The 24,385-nt window shown below is 39.3% G+C and overlaps 2 protein-coding genes and 1 long non-coding RNA gene across 5 annotated transcripts; 1 reads left to right on the top strand and 2 right to left on the bottom strand.

The window, feature by feature from the left end:
- Positions 1-5,591: 5,591 nt before the first annotated feature.
- On the bottom strand, positions 5,592-6,988 carry LOC130461086 (uncharacterized). 2 transcript variants are annotated; one of them, XM_056829016.1, is made up of 3 exons: positions 6,603-6,984; positions 6,316-6,506; positions 5,592-6,240 (listed from the first exon to the last, which is right to left on the bottom strand). In XM_056829016.1, exons 1-3 carry the CDS (start codon positions 6,721-6,723, stop codon positions 5,647-5,649), a joined length of 906 nt encoding a protein of 301 aa, XP_056684994.1. In that variant the 5' UTR covers positions 6,724-6,984; the 3' UTR covers positions 5,592-5,646. The 2 variants fall into 2 exon arrangements, with proteins under 2 accessions (XP_056684994.1, XP_056684993.1); XM_056829015.1 differs by having other exon boundaries at positions 6,316-6,988.
- A 906-nt stretch (positions 6,989-7,894) lies between these two features.
- LOC130460949 (uncharacterized) lies at positions 7,895-9,527 on the bottom strand. Its single transcript, XR_008921187.1, has 2 exons — positions 9,392-9,527; positions 7,895-8,087 (listed from the first exon to the last, which is right to left on the bottom strand). It is a non-coding gene; the product is annotated as an uncharacterized lncRNA (long non-coding RNA).
- Positions 9,528-14,800: 5,273 nt separating this feature from the next.
- Positions 14,801-18,900, top strand: LOC110786948 (heavy metal-associated isoprenylated plant protein 6). Of its 2 annotated transcripts, none has more exons than XM_021991532.2 (5): positions 14,801-15,042; positions 15,140-15,284; positions 15,557-15,870; positions 17,563-17,650; positions 18,182-18,900. In XM_021991532.2, the coding sequence occupies exons 1-5, from the start codon at positions 15,034-15,036 to the stop codon at positions 18,730-18,732; spliced, it is 1,107 nt and encodes a 368-aa protein (XP_021847224.1). In that variant the 5' UTR covers positions 14,801-15,033; the 3' UTR covers positions 18,733-18,900. The 2 variants fall into 2 exon arrangements, with proteins under 2 accessions (XP_021847224.1, XP_021847225.1); XM_021991533.2 differs by having other exon boundaries at positions 14,856-15,042; positions 15,143-15,284.
- The last annotated feature ends 5,485 nt before the right edge of the window (positions 18,901-24,385 follow it).

Below are 24,385 nucleotides of genomic sequence, written 5' to 3'. Positions count from 1 at the left end.
CTCGGAGGAAGATGGGAATCGTACCGACCCGGAGTGCGTGGCAGTCATCTCAGGAGGATTGGCCGCCGGCGGGCCGACCATGAGGGGCCAGAAGGATTATGCCAAGCGACTGGGACAAGTGATGCTGTCCGGCAAGGCCACAGTTGACCCGTTTCCAAAAGTTGAAATCGGCGAGGCCGACCGTGGTAAAATCTCCACCCCGCATGACGATCCTTTGGTAATTGAGTTAAAAGTAGCTAACCTAAGGGTTAGGCGTATTTTGGTTGATACAGGAAGTTCGTCGGACATAATTAGTCTAGAGTGCTTGAATCGGCTGCAACATGATCCCTCAAAAATTGAGAAAATCCACTATCCCATTATAGGCTTCGGAGGTAGTGTCATCCACCCAGTCGGCATAATTACCCTTCCTCTGAGGATGGGAAATAAAAAGGAATCTCGGCAAATGGATGTCCGTTTTCTCATAGTGAAAGATCTGACGGCATATAACATCATCTTGGGGCGTCCCACATTGAACAGGGCAAAGGCTGTCATTGTGACTCATCTGATGCTTCTTAAGATCATTTGTGACGATGGGAGCGTCAGCACTATACATGGTGACCAGCAACAAGCTAGAGATTGCTACCTAACCACCTTGAGTCCAGAAGCATGGGGGACGGGTGAAGAGAAAGGGACGTCGAGCAACAAACGAAAATGTGGCGACACGCAACCCAAGGTCGTCAAAGAAACATTAACTATCTCAGCAGGGCACATGGAAGAGAGACGCCCAGAGCCTGTTGGGGCCCATTTCAATGTGGTTTTAAACACAGACAAACCTGACAGAGTAGTGCCCATTGGGATTTCTCCTGACGACCCGCTGGCGGCAGAATTGGTCCACCTTTTGAGAGAATTTGAAGATATCTTTGCTTTCACGGTGGACGAAATGCCGGGTATTGACCCTGCTGTGGCCGTCCATAAGCTGAATGTGGACCCAACCGTTAAACCGGTTCGTCAGAAGAAAAGGAACCATGGGGAAGATAGAAATCAGGCGGCAGCCGCGGAAATACAGAAGTTGATGGAGGCTGGGTTCGTCAGGCCTAGTCAGTACCCCGACTGGGTTGCTAATGTGGTCCTCGTCAAAAAACCTAATGGTACCTGGAGAATGTGTGTTGATTACACCAACCTCAATAGGGCATGTCCAAAGGACAGTTTCCCATTGCCCAAGATTGACCGGCTCGTCGACTCTACAGCGGGGCATGCCATGATGAGCTTTATGGATGCCTACTCAGGGTTTCACCAGATTCCGTTGTGGCCTGACGACCAGGAGAAAACGTCATTTGTTACTGAACAAGGCCTTTACTGCTACAAGGTGATGCCGTTTGGGTTAAAAAATGCACCGGCCACTTTTCAGCGTCTTATTAACACTGTGTTCATTAAGCAGCTCGGCAGGAATATTGAAGCTTACATTGACGATATGATCGTAAAAAGTAAGCTGAGGGCGGCGCATATAACTGATCTCAGAGAGACATTTGAGACTATTCGAGCTTACAACATGAGGTTGAATCCTAAGAAGTGTGTGTTCGGAGTGACGGCAGGCAAATTCTTAGGTTTCTTGATTGATGAAAGAGGAATTGAAGCTAACCCAGACAAAATCCAGGCAGTAATTGATATGAGCTCACCAAAGACAGTGAAGGAGGTCCAGCGGCTCACAGGTTGCTTGGCCGCCCTGGGCAGATTCCTTTCCAGGGCTGGAGACAAGTGCCACTACTTTTTTAGATCTGTCAGAAAGAAGGCCAAGTTTGAATGGTCGGACGAGGCCGAGGCGGCATTGGTCAGATTAAAGGAGCACTTACACACCTTGCCTCGTCTTGTTAGTCCCTTGCTAGGAGAGACTTTGTACATGTATCTCGCCGTGTCCGAGCACTCGTTGAGTGCCGTTCTACTGACAGAGAGGGAGGGAATACAGATGCCGGTATACTTTGTCAGTCATGTTCTTCAAAATGCTGAAGTTAGATATCCTACAGTGGAAAAGTTTGGCTTAGCTCTGTTCATGGCCAGCAAAAAGCTCCGTCCTTATTTCTTAGCTCACAAAATTGTGATCTACACCGATCAGCCGCTCAAACTGCCCTTCACAAAGCTGGAGGCGTCAGGACGAATGCTGAATTGGGCAATAGAGCTGAACGCCTTTGATATCACCTATGAGCCGAGGAAAGCTGTCAAGGGGCAGGCATGTGCCGACTTCATTGTTGAAATGACGAGGCCAGACTTTGCCAAGAATACAAGCACAGTGTGGACAGTGTATGTAGACGGCTCATCCACACAGAATGGATGTGGAGCAGGGATAATCTGTCACTCCCCAGAAGGAGATACTTTTGAATATGCTATGCGATTTAACTTCCAGGCGTCAAATAATGAAGCCGAATATGAAGCCCTGCTTTGTGGCATTAAAATGTGTAAGGCGGCAGGCGCCGAGGAGATTGTAGCACTATCTGACTCCCAACTGATTGTGAGCCAAGTTAATGGGACCTACGAAGCTAGGGATCCGACTATGGTCAAATACATGCAGGCCGTCCATCAGGAAGTAGAGCCACTGAAAAGTTTTGAAGTAAGGCAAGTCCCTCGCTCGGAAAATAACCAAGCTGATGCCCTGTCAAAGTTGGCAAGTTCCGCGTCTTGTGATACCCCTCGGCACGTGTTCTGGGAGGTAAAAGAGCACAAAAGTGTTGAGCAAATGGAAGTGGAAACTCTTGACAGAACGTCCACATGGATGGATGACATAGTAAACTTCAAAATGAATGGAGTCTTGCCCGAAGACTCAAGGGAAGCGGCAAAACTTCAAAAGAAATGTTCTTGGTTTGAAATGTGGAACGGCACCCTCTACAAAAAGGCCTACTCCCGTCCTTTGTTAAGATGTGTAACACCTGAGAAGGGGCAGGAAATTTTAGAAGACCTTCATCAGGGGTTGTGCAGCTCGCATATTGGTGGAAGGGCTTTGGCTGAAAAGGCACTTCGAACCGGCTATTACTGGCCGACCCTTAAGGAGGACGCAATCTCACTGGTCAAGAAGTGTGACAAATGTCAGCGCTTTTCTCACCTAATACATCAACCGGCACGAGTTCTGACGCCCATTATAAGCCCAATTCCATTTGCTAAATGGGGGATGGATCTCCTAGGCCCATTCACGACCGCACCAGGAGGAAGGCGTTATGTCATCGTTGCCGTAGATTACTTCACCAAATGGGTGGAGGCAGAAGCGCTCAAAAACATAAAAACTGCTGATGTGAGAGCATTCATTTGGAAGAACATCATGACTCGCTTTGGGATTCCACAGGCTATAGTCTTCGATAATGGGCCCCAGTTTGAGACGCCTAAGCTGAAAGAGTGGCTGGCAGATCACGGTATACACACCTGTTTTGCATCAGTCGGACGACCCCAAGCCAATGGTCAGGTTGAGGCGTTCAACAAAATTATCTCTGAAGGAATTAAAAAGAAGCTTGACGAAGCCAAAGGTCTATGGGCTGATGAGCTGCCAAATGTCTTATGGTCCATCCGCACCACGGCTAAGAATTCAACCGGTGAAACGCCCTTCCTGCTAGCCTATGGCGCCGAGGCTGTCCTACCCATAGAAATGTGTGAGCCAACGTTGAGAGTCATGCTGTATGACGAAAATGCTAACTGGGAGACAATGAAAGCAGCCTTGGACTTTCTGCCCGAGGTTAGAGGAAATGCAGCGCTCAGGCAACAGCTGTACAAGATAAGGATGGCAAGAGAATACAACAAGAGAGTCTCTAATAGAGTGCTCAAAGTGGGAGATTTTGTCCTCAGAAAAATGGAGTCCACAGGACGAGCAAATGAACAAGGTAAGCTGACGCCCACTTGGGAGGGACCTTACGAGATCTATGATGAAGTTAGAGATGGAACCTACCGCATTCAAGACATGCAAGGCCGCCCTATTTCACGCACTTGGAATGCCGACAACCTCAAGAAATATTTCTTCTAAGATATGTGCTAAGCCTTGTCTTACTTACCACGATCCATTGCCCAAGGGGCGGCCTCTAATGGTCATAGTAGGGTAGTAATTACTTTTGTAACCGGCTAAATTCGCCTTGCAAAGTTATAAATAATACTACTCTATTTGTTTCGTAATATTTATTGTTCGCACAATGAATATAAACATATACACTCCAATGCATAACCAAAGCCTAAGCCCAGATTAGCAAAAACTCAGCAAGACTAATTGTTTGAAGCCTAAGTAGTGGCCCAGATTAGCACCAAGTTGTAGGCTGATCACCTATCCAACTACCCTCCTAATATAAGCAAGCCGCTGGCCGACCAGTACAGCATAATACGTGCCAGCGGCATGAACAACTTTGAAACATAGGTTGTTCGCTCAAAAGCCCAGCGGCATGAACAACTTTGAAACATAGGTTGTTCGCTCAAAAGCCCAGCGGCATGAACAACTTTGAAACATAGGTTGTTCGCTCAAAAGCCCAGCGGCATGAACAACTTTGAAACATAGGTTGTTCGCTCAAAAGCCCAGCGGCATGAACAACTTTGAAACATAGGTTGTTCGCTCAAAAGCCCAGCGGCATGAACAACTTTGAAACATAGGTTGTTCGCTCAAAAGCCCAGCGGCATGAACAAACTTTGAAACATAGGGTGTTTGCTAAAAAGCGCGGCGGCACTAATGTTTGGCCGGCCAGTCCGTTTGACGAGCATGTCTAGCGGCAATCATACCTATTGATTGACTTGCGTCAATCAATATCGTCATAGACACGCTCGCCAAAGAAAGTGACGACCAAAGTAGGGCCTAGCGCATGCTCAGTTGCCAGCGGCACCAAACACTTGGAAACAAAGGTTGTCCGCTCAAAAGTTCAGCGGCACGATTAACTTCGAAACAAAGGTTGCTTGCTAAAAAGCGCGGCGGCACGAATGTTTGGCCGGCCAGTCCATTTGACGAGCATGTCTAGCGGCAATCATACCTATTGATTGACTTGCGTCAATCAATATCGTCATAGACACGCTCGCCAAAGAAAGTGACGACCAAAGTAGGGCCTAGCGCATGCTCAGTTGCCAGCGGCACCAAACACTTGGAAACAAAGGTTGTCCGCTCAAAAGTTCAGCGGCACGATTAACTTCGAAACAAAGGTTGCTTGCTAAAAAGCGCGGCGGCACGAATGTTTGGCCGGCCAGTCCATTTGACGAGCATGTCTAGCGGCAATCATACCTATTGATTGACTTGCGCCAATCAATATCGTTATAGACACGCTCGCCAAAGAAAGTGACGACCAAAGTAGGGCCTAGCGCCTACTCAGTTGCCTGCGGCATTAACGTGCGTAGTGTACTCTCGGATGCACCTTGGCAATCATACCTATTGATTAAGCCTATTAAGCCTATTGATCAAGGAATAATCAAATTATGAAGAGCAAGTAAATGCGAGATAGGAGAAACATCAAAAAACCTATTTACTTATAAAACAACGCCCGTAGAAAGGCGTGTGAAAGTAGCTCAGAATTCCTGACCAGGAAAAAGAAAGAGAATTGTTGTGTGCTCAGCAGGCACAATGATACAGACGCCATCAGCGCCAAAACTTTACAACCTAATTGTTTTTGCCCTTAGGCACTGGAACGCTTGAATAAAATTTTTTAAAAAAATAGGAAAGGAAGCAAATCAGGGGGCGGCCGCATCGTCCTCGTCATCAGATGATACAAACTCAGGGGGCGGCTGACCAAGACGTTCAGCAGCCAACACAGCGGCACTGTGCTCCATTCGCCGCTGGAACCACCCAAGATCATACTCTGACATGTGGCTCTCCCAGGCGTGCTTAACAGCGTCCTTGGTCGCTTGTTCCCCCTGATCATAGGATTCCAGAAGACGCTCACGCAAGGTGCGAACTTGCGATCTGGCCGTCTCTAGCTCCCCACGAAGATGCTCGGCTTCCTCAGCCGCCTCCTTGACCTGAGGGTACTCCCGCAACTGGTCCTGAAGCGCCCGTATTTCCGCCGCCGCTGTCTTGGCTTCCTCGACCATTGCCACCATGTCCTTGTCCTGCGCCAAGATCTTCTTAAGCAGCTCGGCCTTGTCAGATCTCAACGCAGCCACCTCCTTCGCTTGAAGGTCTATGGTCGTCTGCATCTGCAGGCGGACCTCTTCAATGGACTTGAACGCATAGTCACCATGGTGGGTGGACTCAGCCACCTGAGCTTTGAGCTCCTCAGCAGTGCGGGCCTTCCAGCTCTTGCAGAATTCCATGCGGCAGAACAACTGCAGAAGAAGCTACATATTAGTAAATGACTCTAAAAGGGAAGACAAGTACAAGCAAGTTGGAAATAGACTTACGTCGAGAAGAGTGGCCTGGATCGCACCAAACTGGGCGTCAGTCTTGCGGCCAGGAAGAGAAGCAACATACTCAGCGGGGACGGCCTTAAAAACCTTGCGGCATATAGCCACCCTATCCTTTGACGAATAGTGTGGAGTAGCAGGTACGTTCTCATCCTCGGCAGCAGCTGCATCCTTCCCTTTGTCTTTGGCTATAGGAAAAACAATGGCCTTAGGATGACGCGGAGAGTAAGAAGAACTGCCAGAGGAGGCTCGATACGTCTGAACGACGTTCGAATAATACTTACCGCCCGAAGACCTAGCTCGGCGGGCCACCTCCGCCGGTATCTGAGAGCGGACGTCGGCCGGGATTCCCGAAAGAGGGTCCTCCACCAAGTCCACCACCAGAGACGGCTTGTCCACGCCCATCTCTTCGTCATCAGGGCATCCCCCCTCAGCAACCTTCGACTCGTCTTTCTTCACGAGACGGCGAGGTAGGGGTTTTGGCTTCTTGAAGGTACTCGGAGTCTCCGAGCCAGCCGGCACAGCTCTCTTCTTCAGCTGGGACAGAGTCGTCCCCTTCTTCTTCCCTGACGCCCTAGCCGCGTCCTTAGCTTGCTAAAAAAGAAAGGACAGTCAAATATTAGGCCTCGTCATCTATCGCAAGTCACTCACCATGTAGTGGCTCGTCATTTAAAAGGACGCCCGTCTTCAAAATGACGAGGCGTACCTCATCGATCACAAGCCACTCACAGGATAGTGGCTCGTCATTAAAAAGGACGCCCGTCTTAAAAATGACGAGGCGTACCTTATCAATCGCAAGACACTCACAAGATAGTGGCTCGTCATTAAAAAGGACGCCCGTTTTAAAAAAATGACGAGGCGTACCTTATCAATCACAAGTCACTCACAAGATAGTGGCTCGTCATTAAAAAGGACGCCCGTCTTAAAAATGACGAGGCGTACCTTATCAATCACAAGTCACTCACAAATAGTGGCTCGTCATTAAAAAGGACGCCCGTCTTAAAAATGACGAGGCGTACCTTATCAATCACAAGTCACTCACAAGATAGTGGCTCGTCATTAAAAAGGACGCCCGTCTTAAAAATGACGAGGCGTACCTTATCAATCACAAGTCACTCACAAATAGTGGCTCGTCATTAAAAAGGACGCCCGTCTTAAAAATGACGAGGCGTACCTTATCAATCACAGGTCACTCACAAGATAGTGGCTCGTCATTAAAAAGGACGCCCGTCTTAAAAATGACGAGGCGTACCTTATCAATCACAAGTCACTCAATAAATAGTGGCTCGCCATTAAAAAGGACGCCCGTCTTAAAAATGACGAGGCGTACCTTATCAAGGGCAAGTCAATCGCAGAAAAGTGGCTCGTCATTAAAAAGGACGCCCGTCCCAAAAATGACGAGGCGTACCCTATCAATCACGAGTCACTTGAAAAAACGCTAACTAAGGGGCCCGTCAATAAAAAGTGACGAGGCCTACCTTAGCAAACACGGGTCAGATATCAGGATATCGGCTCGTCACTAAAAAGACGTCCACTATAGACGCTGGACGGGAGAAGTTTAACTTGCAAAAAGAAAAAAAAAAAAAAAAAAAAAAAAAAAAAAAAAAAAAAAAAAAAAAAAAAAAAAAACGACAACCTAAGAAGAATACTCACCTTCTCCTCCAACTCGGCCTTGGCTTTCTGCATCTTGGCCTCATAGATGTCCGCCATCCAATCGGTCATATCGCCCTTCCCAATATCCGCCGCCGATAGCTTGCTCATTCCTTCCTCTGTGAACAAAAGAAATCCAAAGTTAGAAAAAATGAATAGACCAACGCAGAACGGCACATAAATTGGCATACAACCTCGAGTCATGGAATATCCTAAGCCTACGGCCGCTAGAAAGGCCTCGTTCCGAAACTGGCTAATGTGCGGCAACCACTCGGCCGGCACATGGAAACTCTTATCCACTGTTAAGTGGTAAGTGTTGGCCCTGAACAGGACCATTATCTGATCCCACTCTTCGGCAGTAAGGGGGGGAAGGGGCTCGTCACGATCCATGAAGTTGGCGTCACAGTTCCAACGGCTCATTCTCTCATACATCTCCTGGTCGTCAGTATAAAACACGACCCACCTCTTCCTCCACATATGCCACTTGCTGAGCTTGCCGACCACTGTCTGGTAGGTACCACGGCTGCTCAGATTAAACCACCCTTTGGCGGCACTGGGGGAACGAGAGAGGGAGACCAGATGCAGAAAGGCGTTGAAGGACGGCTCCACGTCGTTCAATGCACATTTGGCAATGTAGCCAAAGATATCCGCCCATGAGTTGGGGGTCAGCTGGGCCACCCCAATATTGAAACCATCTAACACCTCCACAACGAAGGGGTGTGGAGGGAATCTCATGCCGAGTTTGATTGACGCGGCATACACAGGGAATTCTCCCTCGGCAAGCAGGCTGACGGTCGAGTCCAGACCGGCCGGCACGCGCATTTGGTACCCTTCCCCCACGCAGAGGTCATCCCTCATCTTGGCTCCGTGCCTGTCTAGCCACCGCATCCAGCCCACGTCTGGGTGAATCTCTGACGGAAGCAATTGGGCCTCCTCCCGTCCTCTGGGCCTAATAAGCTGGGGAGCAGCTTCTTGTTCCTCGGCGGCCGATGACAATGGAGCGACGCTTGGCTCCCCCACTGCCTGGCTCGCTGTACCCTCCGACGAGCTTGCCGCCTGCTCCCCCGCCTCGACGTACTCGTCGATCTCTTGAAAGAGTTCGGCAAATTCTTCGTCGACTGCCGAGGCGGTGGAAGAATATCTCTCCCTAGGAGGTGTCGATGCTTCTTCCCGCAAGCGCAGGCGCGTCGGATCTGCCGTTTGCTTGGTTCTAGCCATGCCTTCTGCATAGTGAACGAAGCACGGCTTAGGGGTGACCAACAATGAAGAAAAAGACGCGATTGGACGTCCGCCCCGACAAAAGATGAACGGCGGAAAAATCTTAAATAAAACCTTTAAACCCTTACCTAGTACTAAGAGGTCGGCCGCTAACAAAGGGAAAAATGACGAGAGGATAACAAAAACAAGAAAGGCGAAAACTAACCTTGAAAGATCTGCGAAGTACTTGGTGAAGAACAGGATGAGTTTCGCGAAGAACGAGATGAGTTTCGCGAAGAACGGGATGAGTGTGACGAGGAAAAGGATGAGTCTCCTGGTGGCCGGAAATCGCCTGATGGTGGTAGGAACACGCCGGAAATCGCCTATGAAAGCTCTGTGAAAATGAAATGTAAAAAATGAAATTTACCCCCCCTCACCTCTATATATAGGGAGGGGCAAAATGGAGAAAGGTGACACGTGTCACCATCTCAACACCTGACCCAAAGATGAAGATGCAAAACAAGAGTCAAGAAGCGATACCCGGAATGTATTTCCAGAAATGCCCTTCTTGAGGGGCAAATGTTGTGGGCAAAATTACCGTGCCTTCGTGTACCAATGAGGACGTGACACATGGCACGTATTGCGCCCCCTAAAGCAGAAATCATACGAAGTCTACTCCGAGGCATGGGTATTAATCTAGGTATCTACAGTGTATGTATTTAAGTGTGTATAAATGTATGTATAAAACCTATACCTGGAAAGGGGCTTAATTAGTATGTATCCCAAGTGAATGACTAAGCACAATAGGCCCAAACAGCCCACTATTGCTAAAAGAGGCCAGAGAATTGTAAGGAGAAAGGACACGTGTCCTCCTCCCATTCCCCAGCCAATCATGTAAGGGGAATATTAGGTCATTCCCCCAAAAACCTAGTACTATAAATATTCCCACTTCCCTAGAAAAAAGGGTCACAATCAATACATTCTAGAGCAATTACTGCTCTGCCTTCTCTCTACTTTCTCTCTCTATAAAAATACAATCTTGTTTAATCTGTAAAAGTTACCAAGAAACCTCCCAGGTATCTCACCGGAAAAACCCCACAACACTTTTTACTTTCATGTTTTCCTAATATCACAAGTCTTTTAGTTACTATTAAAATAATAAATTGTTTTAGTGGTAGCCGTGCATTGCACGGGCCCTAAACTAGTAAAATAATATAAGTTAACTTCAGGTGAAAAGAACGTACCTTCATCATGCACAAAAAATAATAATTGACTTCATCGGTTTTAACTATGGCGTGTCATTTATAAAGCTTTGTTTTGTTCTCCTTATTTCCATTTATTTTAGGAAAAACAAATTCATACGTGTGATGTTAAGTCCAGATAAATTCAGATAAAATAAGTTCAAGGAAAATAATGATTTATCAAGTACAATTTTTTGCTAAGCTCAAGACGATCATGACTAAAGGAGCCTCCACTATAAATAGTCCTCGGCCAAAATTTACCTGTTAAATATGTTACTCCCTCCGTCTCGGAATACTCGCACTGGTTTGACCTTCACATAGTTTAAGGCAATTTAATTAGCTTATTATTTAATTAGGTAATACTCCTTTTAATTAGTTGATATTGAATATCCTTTTAATTAGTTAGTGGGAAATGTATTAACTTTTTGAGGGTGGTGGGAGTAGGGGTGATTTTTTTAATGTTTGTTTAGATATTAGAATACACGTGTGAACTTAGGTAAGTGAGAGAAATAATATATAAAATTTAAAAAGTATGCCATTTATAAAAACAATTCAAGTATTTCGGGATGACTTTTTAAGGAAAGTGGTATATATGAGTATTCCGGGACATATCGAGTATTAGTATCGCGTGTATCGTCCGTGTTGGTAAATTTTTTCTTTAATACATACTACTTGTAAAATTTGTAAAGCGGGTAGCGTTTTAACCTAATCAAGATGCTACTTGTAAAATTTGTAAGTGTTTGGCAAGGTAGCGGTTTAGGTAGCGGTTAGCGGTAAAAGTAGCGTTTTGATAGCTTTTATCAAACGTTAAAATTAGTAGCTTTTATGAGTAACTGAACATAATATTAGGTAACGTTTGACAAAAGCAACGGATAACTGAACCTAATTTTTTTTTTCTTTTTCTTTCCGCCTTAAACATTTTTATTGAAACCCTAAACTTTTAAGATAACACTAATTACTTTTTCTTAAGGGATAGTACTAATTACTTTCTAACTTGAATAAATGGTACTAATTAGTTTTTTTGTTCCCATCAATTCTTGACAAAGCGATTTATTAAACGTAATGATTTTTCACAAATTCTTATTTACAAGGGTTGTACAATAAATATTGTACACCGGAGTAAACGTTGACTTAAAATGCTTAAAAGTTAAGGTTATATATGTAAAAGTTATATTTTTTTAGTGATAAATTTTTTCATTTTAATAAAACTTATTTCTTCAAAATCACTAATAATGCATAAAATTAATCATTTAACCCTTTAAAATGTTTATCTATCAAATTTTTTTTAATAATGTAAAAGTTAATCAAAACTAAGTTAAAGTTACAAAAAAATGGGTAAAAGTTATCTTGGTGTACAATAAATTTATTGTACACCTTGTGCGCGCAAGACCTTTTGATGATTTTTTTAACAAATTAGTGTAGAATGAAAAAAAAACAAATTATTTATATATGTGCGTTGTATGGGGCCTAACCTAGTATAATTTAAATATGCTCACACAATAATATTTATCTGGTGAATTGCTTCTTGTCCTTTTTATTGATACTTTTTTCTAGTTTTATATTTGATGAGTTGGTGAATATATTTTATATTGATTCCATTTTATGTTGCAATATACTTCGTAAAATACAAGTTTTCTATGCATGCATTGCGTGCTTGTAATATAAAAATGCACACACACAGTACGTTATATTCAATTGGTAATTATTTTTTGCCTTTTTTATTGATAATTTTTATAGTTTTAATATTTTGTAATTTTGGTAAATATCTTTTAAATTGATTCTCTTATACATATTATGATTTTTTTGATTTAAATAAATGGTAAAATACAATTACTGGACGTCGCCTAAGTTGTTCCTTTATTTAATAGGGATTTTGGCAAATTTGTAAGAAAAGACCATTTATATTATAACTTTTGTGAGAAAACACCTTTTAAAACTTTTGAGAAAACACCTTGTATGTTAATAATGTTTAATAAACACTCCTTAAGGTCGGATTTCGACAAAAAATTTAAGTTTCCATGAATTGATTTCCATTTTTTCCTCCAAATATTTAGGCGATGACACTATTAACAATTACCATAGGAACCGACCCACATAGTTGGAGATAAAAAGTCAAAATCAATGTCCGAAAACTTGAATGGTTGCAATCCGAGCTTAAGGTATGCTTATTAAACAATATAAACATATAAGGTGTTTTCTCAAAAAAAAAAATGTAAAAGGTATTTTTTTCACAAAAACTGTAATTTAAAAAGTGTTTTCTCACAAAATTTCCAAATATTTTTGTGCTTAATTTATTTTTATTTTTCTGATTTAAGTAAAGGTTAAAATAAACAATCACTTTTTTGACACCATCTTGGACGTTCCTTTGTATAAAAGAGATGTTCATATCACTGGTTAATTAAATAATTTTAAGCAAAGTTCATTTGTAATACATGTAAAACGATAAAAATAAGTAATCTCATACAATAAAAAAAAAGTTGTAATTAGTGAAAGTAAATTTAAGTCCTATTTTTTTCAATGTATCTCCACCTATTACAAGTAAAATAAAAGCTACGTACACAAGGAGAATTTATAACAAACATAAGTTTTGATAAGTTATAGTAAGTTCTGATAAATTATGTTATATTTAGAAAAATAAGTTAAATTTAATTGAGTAGAACACACCCATAGTAAATAAAATATGTTAAACCAAAAAAATAAAACAATTAGTAAATAATTATGTCTTAAAAAAATCAGGTGAACCGAACAAGGTCTAACAATGTGTTAAAAGAAATCAAGAGTCGTAATTCAACCTCAAAACACCACACATAGCTTATACGGAGTACAGGAAAATAATCGGACAAATCAATAAGTCTAGTTAAGACTTTTGTTGTACTCAGACATTAATTATTAGTTGAAACTTGTCCACATTCAACTTTGTGTTCCTTACATATGAGAAAGCAAACAAAACGATCAACAAAAATGTGGATTGACTATTACATACCACACCCTAGTCCCTAGTCCGTACTAATATATTTTTAACCTTATAATATATTTTTAACCTTATAGTCTTATAGATACGTCTAATTCTAATACTAGTACAGTAGTGGTGCATGTCAGAAAGAAACTTGATCGAGTCGTCAAGTGATCTGTACCTAAACTTTACCGACCGGTTTTGACCTGAGAAATTTTAGACTCTAGTGTAATTCGTACTCGATCCGACTCAATAAAAATCGAACAGGCTCGAATAATCACAGACCAGAAACTAGCTTGTGTCCATGCACGGAGGTAATTTAACTACTCTGTATTTGGTTGTGGTGTACGTCATTTGACCCCATTTAATTTAGATTTTTTTTTTTTGTAAAAAAAATTCATAAGATTGGAGAATATGTAGTTTTTTTTTTCTACAGATATTTTGACCACATACACCCACTAAAAATACAAAAATCACATATTGCACCCTCTAATATATTACTCCGTACTCAACAACCGTCACTGGTTGTTTCCGACCCGAAGTCAATCTGGATCTAGACTCGATAAACTAAGTTATGAACCACGATTTGTATTCGATTTAAAGAGAACCCGAACTTGTTTATATTAGGCCCAAAAAATACCTGACTAGACCTGAAATGTTATTGACCCGACCCGATATAACTAGTGACCCGATTTTATTAGTCTATCACTCATTACAGTAACAACAATTCTTTTAACACTTATGCATTGTACTCTCCATATCCGGTTATATACGCATGGATAGTTAATAAACGATTTTACTTTTAATTTCCGAGTAGTTTATATAATCGTATTATAAATTGCAATTGATCAAAGTAAGCAAGTGACCTAACAATGATTCGATCTAAAGAATAACCCGTTACAAATCGTTAATGACACAATATATAGAGAATTTTCCCATAACGCCTCAATTACTTTATAATAACTGCCCCCGAACTTCAAACTAATCGAAATGAAAATGATCCGACCCAAAATCGACCTGAAACCAAAATTAACTAAACTAATTTAAGTCTACCTCAACCCTTGACCCATCAAAAGAACTTTTAAAATCGAAACGAGTTGACCCAAATCTAATAGTATCCTACAAGAATTAGATCCTACTTGTTACAGATTAACCTAATTTATACCCGATCCGAATTCAACCATATACAAACTTAGACCCGAATAGTCCCTATCCACTCCACTTGTTTACCCGAATTGACACCCTACTTGCCTACTAGTACTAACTAGTCCAGTGATCTTGTCTAGTCTAGTAGTATATGATCCATTGATATCTTTGAATTATTATTGAAATTAAAAATAATAAAGACGCCTTAAACGGTGAATAAAAAGGTACTATACGCATGAGCCACAACATTAAGCTAGCATTAAACATTAAATAAAATAAATTAATAAAATAAATAGAAGGTGCAATAAATAATTAGGAAATTTCCTCCTTCGTTCACCTATATATATTCCTAAAATTAGATACTCTCTTCGTTCGTTCCAAAGATTTAATTCCCTCTCTTTTTAGAGTAGTTTTCTTACCCTCCAAACAAACAACCCCTTATTTTTTCTAACTTCCCAAAATTAAACTGCTCAAATTTTCTATAATCTAGAATTAGCAGAAGCATTCTTCACTGTAAAAATTCAGAAAATGGGTGAGGTTAGTTTTTTCCCTCTCATTCTCTCTCTTAATTTCTTCATGGAGTTATTTTAAAGAAATTTCATACACGAAATTGATGTATTTTTGTTTATTTTAGAAGAAAGAAGGAGATCAGAAGAAGAACGATGGACAGAAAAAGGGCGGCGGTGGAGATGGTGGATCCACCACCGTCGTTTTGAAGTTTGACATGCATTGTGAAGGCTGTGCTAAGAAGGTCCGGAGATCAATGAAGAATTTCAATGGTAAAATTCTCGCAAAATTCAATTTTAATTAATTTTGTGTTAATTAAGCCGGTTGTTTCATTTTCCTATTTTTCCGTTTCACTCTTGAAATTTTCCGAATTGATTGATAATTTTGACCGTTATTAATGCCTAATCAAAATTCTTAATGTTAATTATGCATATCAATGCGTTTATTTATCAGTGAATATTTTATTCTTAATTAATTACTCCGTAGTAGTTAATGCAGATAATTGTAAATTTTGCTAAAGGTGTGTTTGCGTGTAAAATTGTAGGAGTGGAAAGTGTCAAGACAGATTGTTCAGCAGGCAAACTGACGGTGGTTGGAAAGGTGGACCCAGTAAAGATCAAGGAGAGGGTGGAGGAGAAAACTAAGAAAAAGGTGGAACTATTATCTTTCCAACCAAACAAGCCCTCTAACAAGGAAGGTGGCGGTGGCGGCGGCGGCGAGAAAAAGTCCGATGGTGGTGGAGGTGAGAAAAAGTCCGATGGCGGTGAGAAAAAAGCCGATGATAAAAAGTCAGAGGCGAAATCTGATGACAAGAAGTCAGAGGATAAGAAGGAGAAAGCCCAGGAAAAGCCCAAGGAGGTAATTTTTTTTTATAGTCTGAGCTCCTCTGTTTTGACTTTCCAGTTTCCCCCCTTATTTAATTTCCATGGCTACCAAAAAAGACCATGTTTTGAACATAATGTTTTCGATTCTAGTGTATGTTTGGTATCTATATCAATTTCAACTTTTCTACTCTATGAAATAATGATATTGATTGTGCAGTCTTGCTTGTATAAATCGTGTTAATTTTGTGTACACTTATCGATATCAATACAAAGTTTAACTCATAATACTCAAAATTATAAATTAAAATAAGAGAGTTAAAAGGGAATATGCGTTTTGTTTCATGTTTAAAGCATTAAATACAAATATACAATGCTTAAAATAATACTTGTACAGTTGTACATGTACTAGTAGTGATTTAAAATTCATGACAAATTACATATTTCTTAAATTTGTTTGGGTATTGATTTAGGAACTTATGACAAATAACATGCCATGTTTGAGGAATGTCAGGAATTAAAAATGCCAATAGATTATCTAATTAATACGGTAGGAGTTTTTTGTGGACGGAGCATGCAAATAAGCTATGAATAACCAATTGTCTGTTGGTTCAATGGTGATTGGGGCTGAACTTGGTAGGGATAACTCGTGTTCGATCCCCCGCAACAACAATTGGGAGGGGACTGAAATCTATCCACCAGAACTTGCCCCGAATCCGGATTAGCCACAAGGGTGAATCGGGTGCTTAACAAAAAAAAAAAAAAGCTATGAATAAAGATATACTCCGTCTGTTCCTGAATACTCAGTAATAGAAATTACTAATTTAGTGAGGGGAATGCTTCAAACTTAAGTTTCCTAGCTATGATGTCTCCGTTTGAAATCAATTGAGGAGAATGGATTTAAGAAACCTAACTAGTGTCGTATTTTACACCCCAACCCGAATTTAGTTATCATGTCACTAATTAATAATCCGTTGTCACATTACACTGTCAACGTGATTATTATTAGTTTTAGATGAACGGAAATCCATTTCAACTTAAGTTGATCCATATCTCTATTGCTTTCCGTAGACAATAACATTCCAACAGAAGGTCCAAGTTCATACATGCCAAAAGGATATGGTTTTGTTAAGCAAATTAATTTTTAATTAGTTAGGTAGTTTTTGTTATTGTTTTTTTCTCCTCCATTCAAATAAGGCCACTCTACTAATAATGATTATCTACGTAATCAAATTAATAATTAAAGTGGATTACATATTTAAGCACAGCAAAATTTGTCGTGTTATTATATCTGTTCTGGCTTGGAGATCATCATGATTCATGTGTGGACAAGACGAAACGAAACGATTCTAAGTCTGAGTACGTAATAACAATTGGTGGGATTAGTTTAACTACAATTTGAATAGTAATAATAGTAATAATAATAATAATAATAATCGATTTCATACAAAACTGGTTTCATATTGTTCTTTGTTTAATTTATAATTTTGTAACACACTTGCTAGCTCATCCGTGCAAAGGTATGATAGTGATGTATTTGTTGAATTGAAATCATCTTAGTATGTTTTTTATTTCTAAAAATTTATCAGCCATAATTTATATATTTGATGTTGATGTGGGTTTTTTAATTTATATAATTAGTGGCAAATATTAAGATGATGATGTATGTGTATCGTCATTAAATCCTTAATAATTTGATTTATTAAAAAGAATTGGTTTATTTTTGCAGCCTCAAGTGGCTACCGTATTATTGAAGACGAGGGTACACTGCGAAGGATGTGCTCAAAAAATAAAGAAAATTGTTGGCAAGTGTGATGGTGAGTGATTTTGATCTTAAACTTTGGCATGCTTCACTACCCAATCATCATCCTCTCTTTATTATTTTAAAATTTCTAATTATAAATATTCCGTAGTAGACTAGTAGTACTATAACTAGCGATATTTTAAGAAAAATATCTACTAGGCGTTGGATTACCGGGTGCTCTTACATAATGACATAAACCAATCTTGCAATAAGTTAAGTGGTCCTGTTCCATACTTATGTTTAGAATAGTAGAATTTGGAATTGAAATGCTATTATGTGGTACAGGTACAGGTACAGGTACAGAGTCTCACCTTCCTATATCTGGCAGCATTTGTTGTGCATAGAAACAAAATTTGATTCTTCCTCTCAATTTTATTAAGCGTGTTTCGCTTGTCAAAAAGAAAGCACCTAACTTAATTTGTTAAGCAGGAACTTTCTAGTAAAATCGGGGGGTTATTTCCAACTCTAAATAAAATAAAAATGAAAAATTGTTAATATTATATAATTAGTTGATAAGTGTCTAATGTTTGGTTTAATTTGGCAGGTGTACAAGATATTAATGTGGACTTACAAAAAGATGTGATCACGGTTAAGGGTACAATGAACATGAAAGATATGTTGCCTTACTTGAATATTAAGCTAAAGAGAAACGTAGAGATTGCTGCTCCTGCAAAGAAAGATGACAAAGCTGGTGGGGACAAGAAACCCAAAGAAGGCGGTGGTGGTGGAGCAAAAGAAAAACCTAAAGAAGGCGGTGGTGGTGGGTCATCAGAAAAACCAAAAGAAGGTGGTGGTGGTGGTGGATCATCGGAAAAAGGTAAAGGAGGCGGGGAGAAAAAGGAAGGTGGAGGAAAGAAAGATGGGGGTGAGGGGAATGCATCAAAGGGAGAAAATGTAACGAAAATAGAGGTGAACAAAATGGAGTATAACCCTTACGGTTATGGGTATGGCGCTCAAGCATACACTTATGACCCAAGGCAGCAAGGGGAAAGCAGCTATAGTCACCAAGTTGCAGATTATTGGCATGAACCCGAATTTTCTCACCCGCCCCAGATGTTCAGTGATGAGAATCCCAACGCCTGCTCAGTTATGTGAATATGTGATTGGGTTGAATTTCAATTTCAATTTCAATTTATTGGTTTAGTAGTTCTACCACTTTTTTTAAACAATGTAAATAGCTGATTAGTGAGGCAGAGCTTAATATCGATATTACTAAATATTATCTTTTACTATATATATCTGACGAGAGCAGAGTTAGTTAGACTTTTTATTCTTTCTCTTGTTATTTTCTTAGTAAATTTTATATATTAGTAAATAGTTGGTTTTGTTAATACGTTGAATATTTGTAATGGCAAAATGATGGATATTTTCCCAAGGAAATGAAATAGGTGGTAGTTGACTGAAATTTTATATTATTGTTTTTTCTATATATATATATATATATATATATATATATATATATATATATATATATATATATATGATTAATAAATAATATATATATATATATATATATATATATATATATATATATATATATATGATTAATAAATAATACCTCGTATCTCCTGCTTATACTACGTACTTTGTTTCATAAGCATATTGTTGTTTCTTTGAAAATCAAGCACAACCACCTGTATATATATCTCCTCCATCATAGACATGAAGTGGGAACTAGCTAGGATATAGATTCATATTCTCATGCACTAAATGAAGGTTTATCTAGACATGTTTGGTGAGTTAGTGTTGCACAAAGTTATAATACAAGACAAATAAATTTACATGCATGTGATGTTTGCTTGTAATTTAAAAATGCACACACAATAATGCTTAGATGGTTTATTTAATTTGTTTTTTTTTCTCTGATTTAAGTAAAGGGTAAAAGAGACGCACACTTTTCTGACGTCGCCTCAGACATTCCTTTGCATAATAGAGATAAGTTGCATTGACTGCTAGATATCGTAAGCCCAACACGATAATAGCCGCGGCTCCAGCCAGGTTTTGGTACTGATTTAAGTATGTTACGGAAAAAGCTACAAAATGAAGGCGGAGAGAAATGATGAAAACATGAAGAAGTGAAACCACACATTATATCATCATCATATATACCCAGGCGGGCTGACCCATGCGGGGTTTCGATCCGGTAGGATACTTCATCTTACCTTAAAAATAATTATCATCGTATACTCTAAAATACACGACCAAATGTATTAATTAAGGTCATGGTTTAAGACTTGGCGCCTGTAGTAAAAAGTTAATGAAACCATTAAACTAATACTTCGTGTATACGGAGTATGTTTATATGTAGTACGGAATATGTAGTTCTCTGTACTCTTACTGTCTCTTTTGTTTTCCCTGTTTACTATTTTAGTCCGTCCCTAAAATATTTCCCCATGTTGGTTTACAACTCCCTGCAGGCTCTACAAACTTCAGCTCAAGTCACACATTGCATGACCATGCAGCCAGCAATGCAACACTCACGTTGGAAGTTTCTAGAAGCAAGCATGCTCAACAAACTTCCCTAGATTCACGGTAGTTTGTTAGAGAGTTAGTTACTTGATCCACCTTGTAATAATCAGCTTAGATTGCTTAGGTGTACAAGCAGATGATTCTGATTGGATCTTAGCCTTTAGCTCAATAGTTATAGTGTAGTTTGCTGCAATATTATTCACTAATTCAATACAACTCAAATTCGTTTCTCTTTCTCTCTCAATTACTTGAGTTTTCTCTCAATAGAGTTTCATGTTAATACATGAAAACTGACATGGTATCACAACAGATCAACTGATCTTGCTGAAATTCTTCAATTTCTGACTTGATTTCTTGCTGCAGGCTACACTTTTGTTTGATTTTCAGCAAATTCTTGGTAATCATTCCAATTTCCTCAATTTGTTTTAGTTAACTTTCAATCAAAATGCCTGTTGGTCAAGCAACAAATCCTTCTCTTAATCCAAATTTCGCATATTTTCTTAGCAACAATGATGTTAATGCTTCAAAACCAGTGAGCATAGTTTTTGATGGAAAATTTTTCAATGATTGGAAACGTTCCATGGTCATTGCATTATCAGCTAGGAACAAACTTTGTTTTGTTGATTGTTCATTAAATCAACCAGCAACAAACTCTCTAAATCATAGAATTTGGACCAGATGCAATGATCTGGTTATTTCTTGGATGCTAGCTTCTCTTGAGCCTTCAATTGCAAGAAGTGTTATGTATTTGAAATCAACAAGGGAGATATGGCTTGATTAAGAAGATAGATTTTGAGTCCTCTGGTCCTCAATTGTTTTCTATTCAGTTGAAGCTATAATCTCAATCAAGATGACGATGAGGAAATATCAAGTTTTATACTAAAATTAAACTTTTATGGGACCAGCTTGACAGTCTAGATCCCTTGACTTTTTGTTCATGTACTGGCTGTAGTTGCACTCTCACTCAGAAGCTATCAAGTCTCAGCAAAATCAAAGGCTGATTCAGTTCTTGATGAAACTCAATCCAAAGTATGAACATCCTAAGAGCACGATTCTTATGATGAATCCCTTGCCTACTATTTCTAAATAATATGGCCTGTTGCTTCAAGATGATCAACAAAGAGAAGTACAGAACAACAAGAGCCATATGAATTCAGAATCGATAGTGTTTACTGCTAGAAAATTTACTAACAACAAGTACATGTCTCAGTATACCTTTGGTTTTAATAATCAAGGCACATTTCCTGGAGCACAATCAAGAAGCAACACCAGGAACAACTTATTTTGTGACCATTGCAGGATGAAAAATCATACTATTGACAAGTGTTCTGCATAGCTACCCTAAAGATTTTAAAGGGAAAGGCAAGAGAGTTGCAGCTGCTGCACAAAGGGAAGAATGCTATGCTAATGAGGATTCTTCTCAAGAAGACAAAGGTCTAGTCCATGACACTTTCACTGAGGAGCAGTATAATCAGTTGATGAAGCACCTCAATAATCACCAGGCTGCTAGCCAAGTTGAGAACAATGGCTCTAGCTCTCTTGGTCTAGCAAACAGTTCTCTAACTCAAGGTACTTTTTGTCTTTTATCTAATTTCAAGAAAAAATGGATATTGGATAGTGGTGCAAGTGACCATATGTTAAAACTGAACTTTCTTACTCACACAAGGCCTGATATTGCCTTTGATGTCCAATATCTAAGTCAATTCATGCATTCTCCTAAGGTTCAACATATAGAAGCTCTTACTCACACCCTCGGGTATGTTTCTCATACTGTAGGCCAAGGCATTTTACTTAAAGCTATTGGTCAGTTAACCCTACAAGCCTTTTCTAATTTAGATTGGACTGCTTGTCCTACCACCAGAAGATCAGTAATTTGTTACATTTTTCTCTTAGGTAACTCTACTATTAGCTGGAAATCGAAGAAACAATCTACCATTTCCATAAGCTCTTCAGAGGCTGAGTATAGGGCTATGTCCCAACTGCAAGTGAGGTTACTTGCGTGGTTAGACTTTTGGAAGAATTGGGTGTCACTGCTTTGCAACCAGTGGAACTCCACTGTGACAACCAATCTACCATTCATATTGCTAAAAATTCCATCTTCCGTGAACGTACCAAAGATATAGAAGTGGATTGCCACTTTACTAGGGACAAGGTCCTAGAAGGCATGCTTACACTAAGTTATTTGCCAACTCAACATCAGCTAGCTGACATTTTTACAAAAATTCTCCCTAGTTCTCAAGACAAGACTCTCCCATCCAAACTAGGCATGGTTAATGTCTATCCCATCCCTAGTTTGAGGGGGGGGGGGGGGGGGGTGCTGGTTTACAACTCCCTGCAGGCTCTACAAACTTCAACTCAAGTCACACATTGCATGACCATGCAACCAACAATGCAACACTCACGTTGGGAGATTCTAGAAGCAAGCATGCTCAACAAACTTCCCTAGATTCACGGTAGTTTGTTAGAGAGTTAGTTACTTGATCCACCTTGTAATAATCAGCTTAGATTGCTTAGGTGTACAAGCAGATGATTCTCATTGGATCTTAGCCTTTAGCTCTCTTCCTATTGGTTAGAGCACATGCATCATCTAATCAGCTGTATATATAGTATAGTTTGCTGCAATATTATTCACTAATTCAATACAACTCAAATTCGTTTCTCTTTCTCTCTCAATTACTTGAGTTTTCTCTCAATAGAGTTTCATGTTAATACATGAAAACTGACACCCCATTACTAAAAATGGAATGAGATCACAATTTTATTCTCACATAAAACATATTTGGACCACCGCTTTTGTCTTTCTCAATTATACCCAGCCCATTTTTAATAAAACATCTTTAACATATGGATCAAACAGTAAGAGACATAGGGATAACATGTTTCATTATCAACTATTGTATGCCAAAACAAAGTTCTTTTGGATATATAGCTCATGGTGGCTTAGCTTTGAGGCGGAATATAGCAATTCTTTGTCCTCATTCCTTAACTATAGTAACTCAATCTTGATACATGTTAAAATCACAAGTCGATCAATTGGTGTAATTAATACTATGTAATATCTAGAACGAAGTATAATTAAGTTATTATTTTTACTTTTAGCTTCTTTTATATCCGTACTATATTACTACGTTGTATATCGTTATAGTTACGTATATCATTTTTATACTAATAACAATGGTAACTCAACCTTTATGCATAATATTTTAAGCTTATGAAAAGGGAATGTCCGATTTCCATGAGGTAAACAAAGAACAACGACGTACCATAAAATTAAAAGAAGGTTCTACTTTGTTCTTAATTGTGTTAGGTTAGAATTGACTAATTCATCCAATTCCACTATTTAGTTCCGCATTAAGTCCAACTAATAACCGCAATGAAGATTAATTTACAATTAATGTTGTTTTCCATTGAATCATACTTGCATGCTTAGCCAACCATAATTTAAACTACCATAATCCATGCAACCGTCCTTGAACAACAACATAACAAATATTTCGTCCATATTTATATATTTTAATTTTAATTTTAAATGTCCTTTTAAACTTTGAAAAGGTTAATTTGGCAAATATAGCCCCAATTTTAGTAAGGCCAAATTTGTTGTTGTCGATTTGTGTCATGCACAAGCTTAATTATTTGGCAAACAATTCCATTTAATCAAAAGAATTGAAATTAAGGAAAACTAATGAAGTCACACTGATGAATTGTGACTGAATCACATTTCCAAGGGCTTCATGGTAGTTAACCTTTAAAGATCGTCATAGATCATTTACGATCTAGGATGCTTAGACTCGTGCTGCTTGATTAATTGACTAATAACACTGTTTGAGTCAAACTTATCTAAGACTATCTTATTCATCGGATCACTATACTAAATCGATCAAATAAGGAAAATGAGCGTAAAATAATTTCAAATTTTAGAACTCCTATAGATCGTACAAATGATTTGGATAAAATACGTAGTACACGTACTAGCTAGTTAATTTGATTTCCCTTAAAAATAATTAACGTAAAAGTAGAAGTGACTCGTTTTACTAGCAAGTCCCGAATGACCACATATATATAAGCTGACATAGTTCCATCATAAAATCAATTGGTGATAGGTGCAGTAGATCTTATAGAAGTATGTTAGTCAAGCTTCTTCTACTTATTCAATGTGAAATTGTGAAATTGTGAAATAACAAGTTCTAACCCTCACCCGTGTATTATACTCTTTAACAAGCCGCGCCAAAACCTTTGGAAGAGGCCGACTATTGCTATTTGCTACTTCCTCCGTTCCGCA

The sequence above is a fragment of the Spinacia oleracea genome, chromosome 5 (assembly GCF_020520425.1).
Source record: "Spinacia oleracea cultivar Varoflay chromosome 5, BTI_SOV_V1, whole genome shotgun sequence".
Lineage (NCBI taxonomy): Eukaryota > Viridiplantae > Streptophyta > Magnoliopsida > Caryophyllales > Amaranthaceae > Spinacia > Spinacia oleracea.
The sequence above is the reverse complement of the archived record's forward strand: the minus strand, read 5'-3'. Positions and strand labels throughout refer to the sequence as shown.

What these genes read in the sequence shown, in the direction of transcription:
- LOC130461086 (XM_056829015.1), bottom strand. Translation starts at nt 6,723, where the DNA reads ATGGGCGTGGACAAGCCGTCTCTGGTGGTGGACTTGGTGGAGGACCCT. An exon ending in TCCAGGCCACTCTTCTCGAC is followed by an intron (nt 6,241 to 6,315) that starts GTAAGTCTATTT and finishes CTTCTTCTGCAG; the next exon opens with TTGTTCTGCCGCATGGAATT.
- LOC110786948 (XM_021991532.2), top strand. An exon ending in ATCAATGAAGAATTTCAATG is followed by an intron (nt 15,285 to 15,556) that starts GTAAAATTCTCG and finishes GTAAAATTGTAG; the next exon opens with GAGTGGAAAGTGTCAAGACA. An exon ending in AATTGTTGGCAAGTGTGATG is followed by an intron (nt 17,651 to 18,181) that starts GTGAGTGATTTT and finishes TTAATTTGGCAG; the next exon opens with GTGTACAAGATATTAATGTG.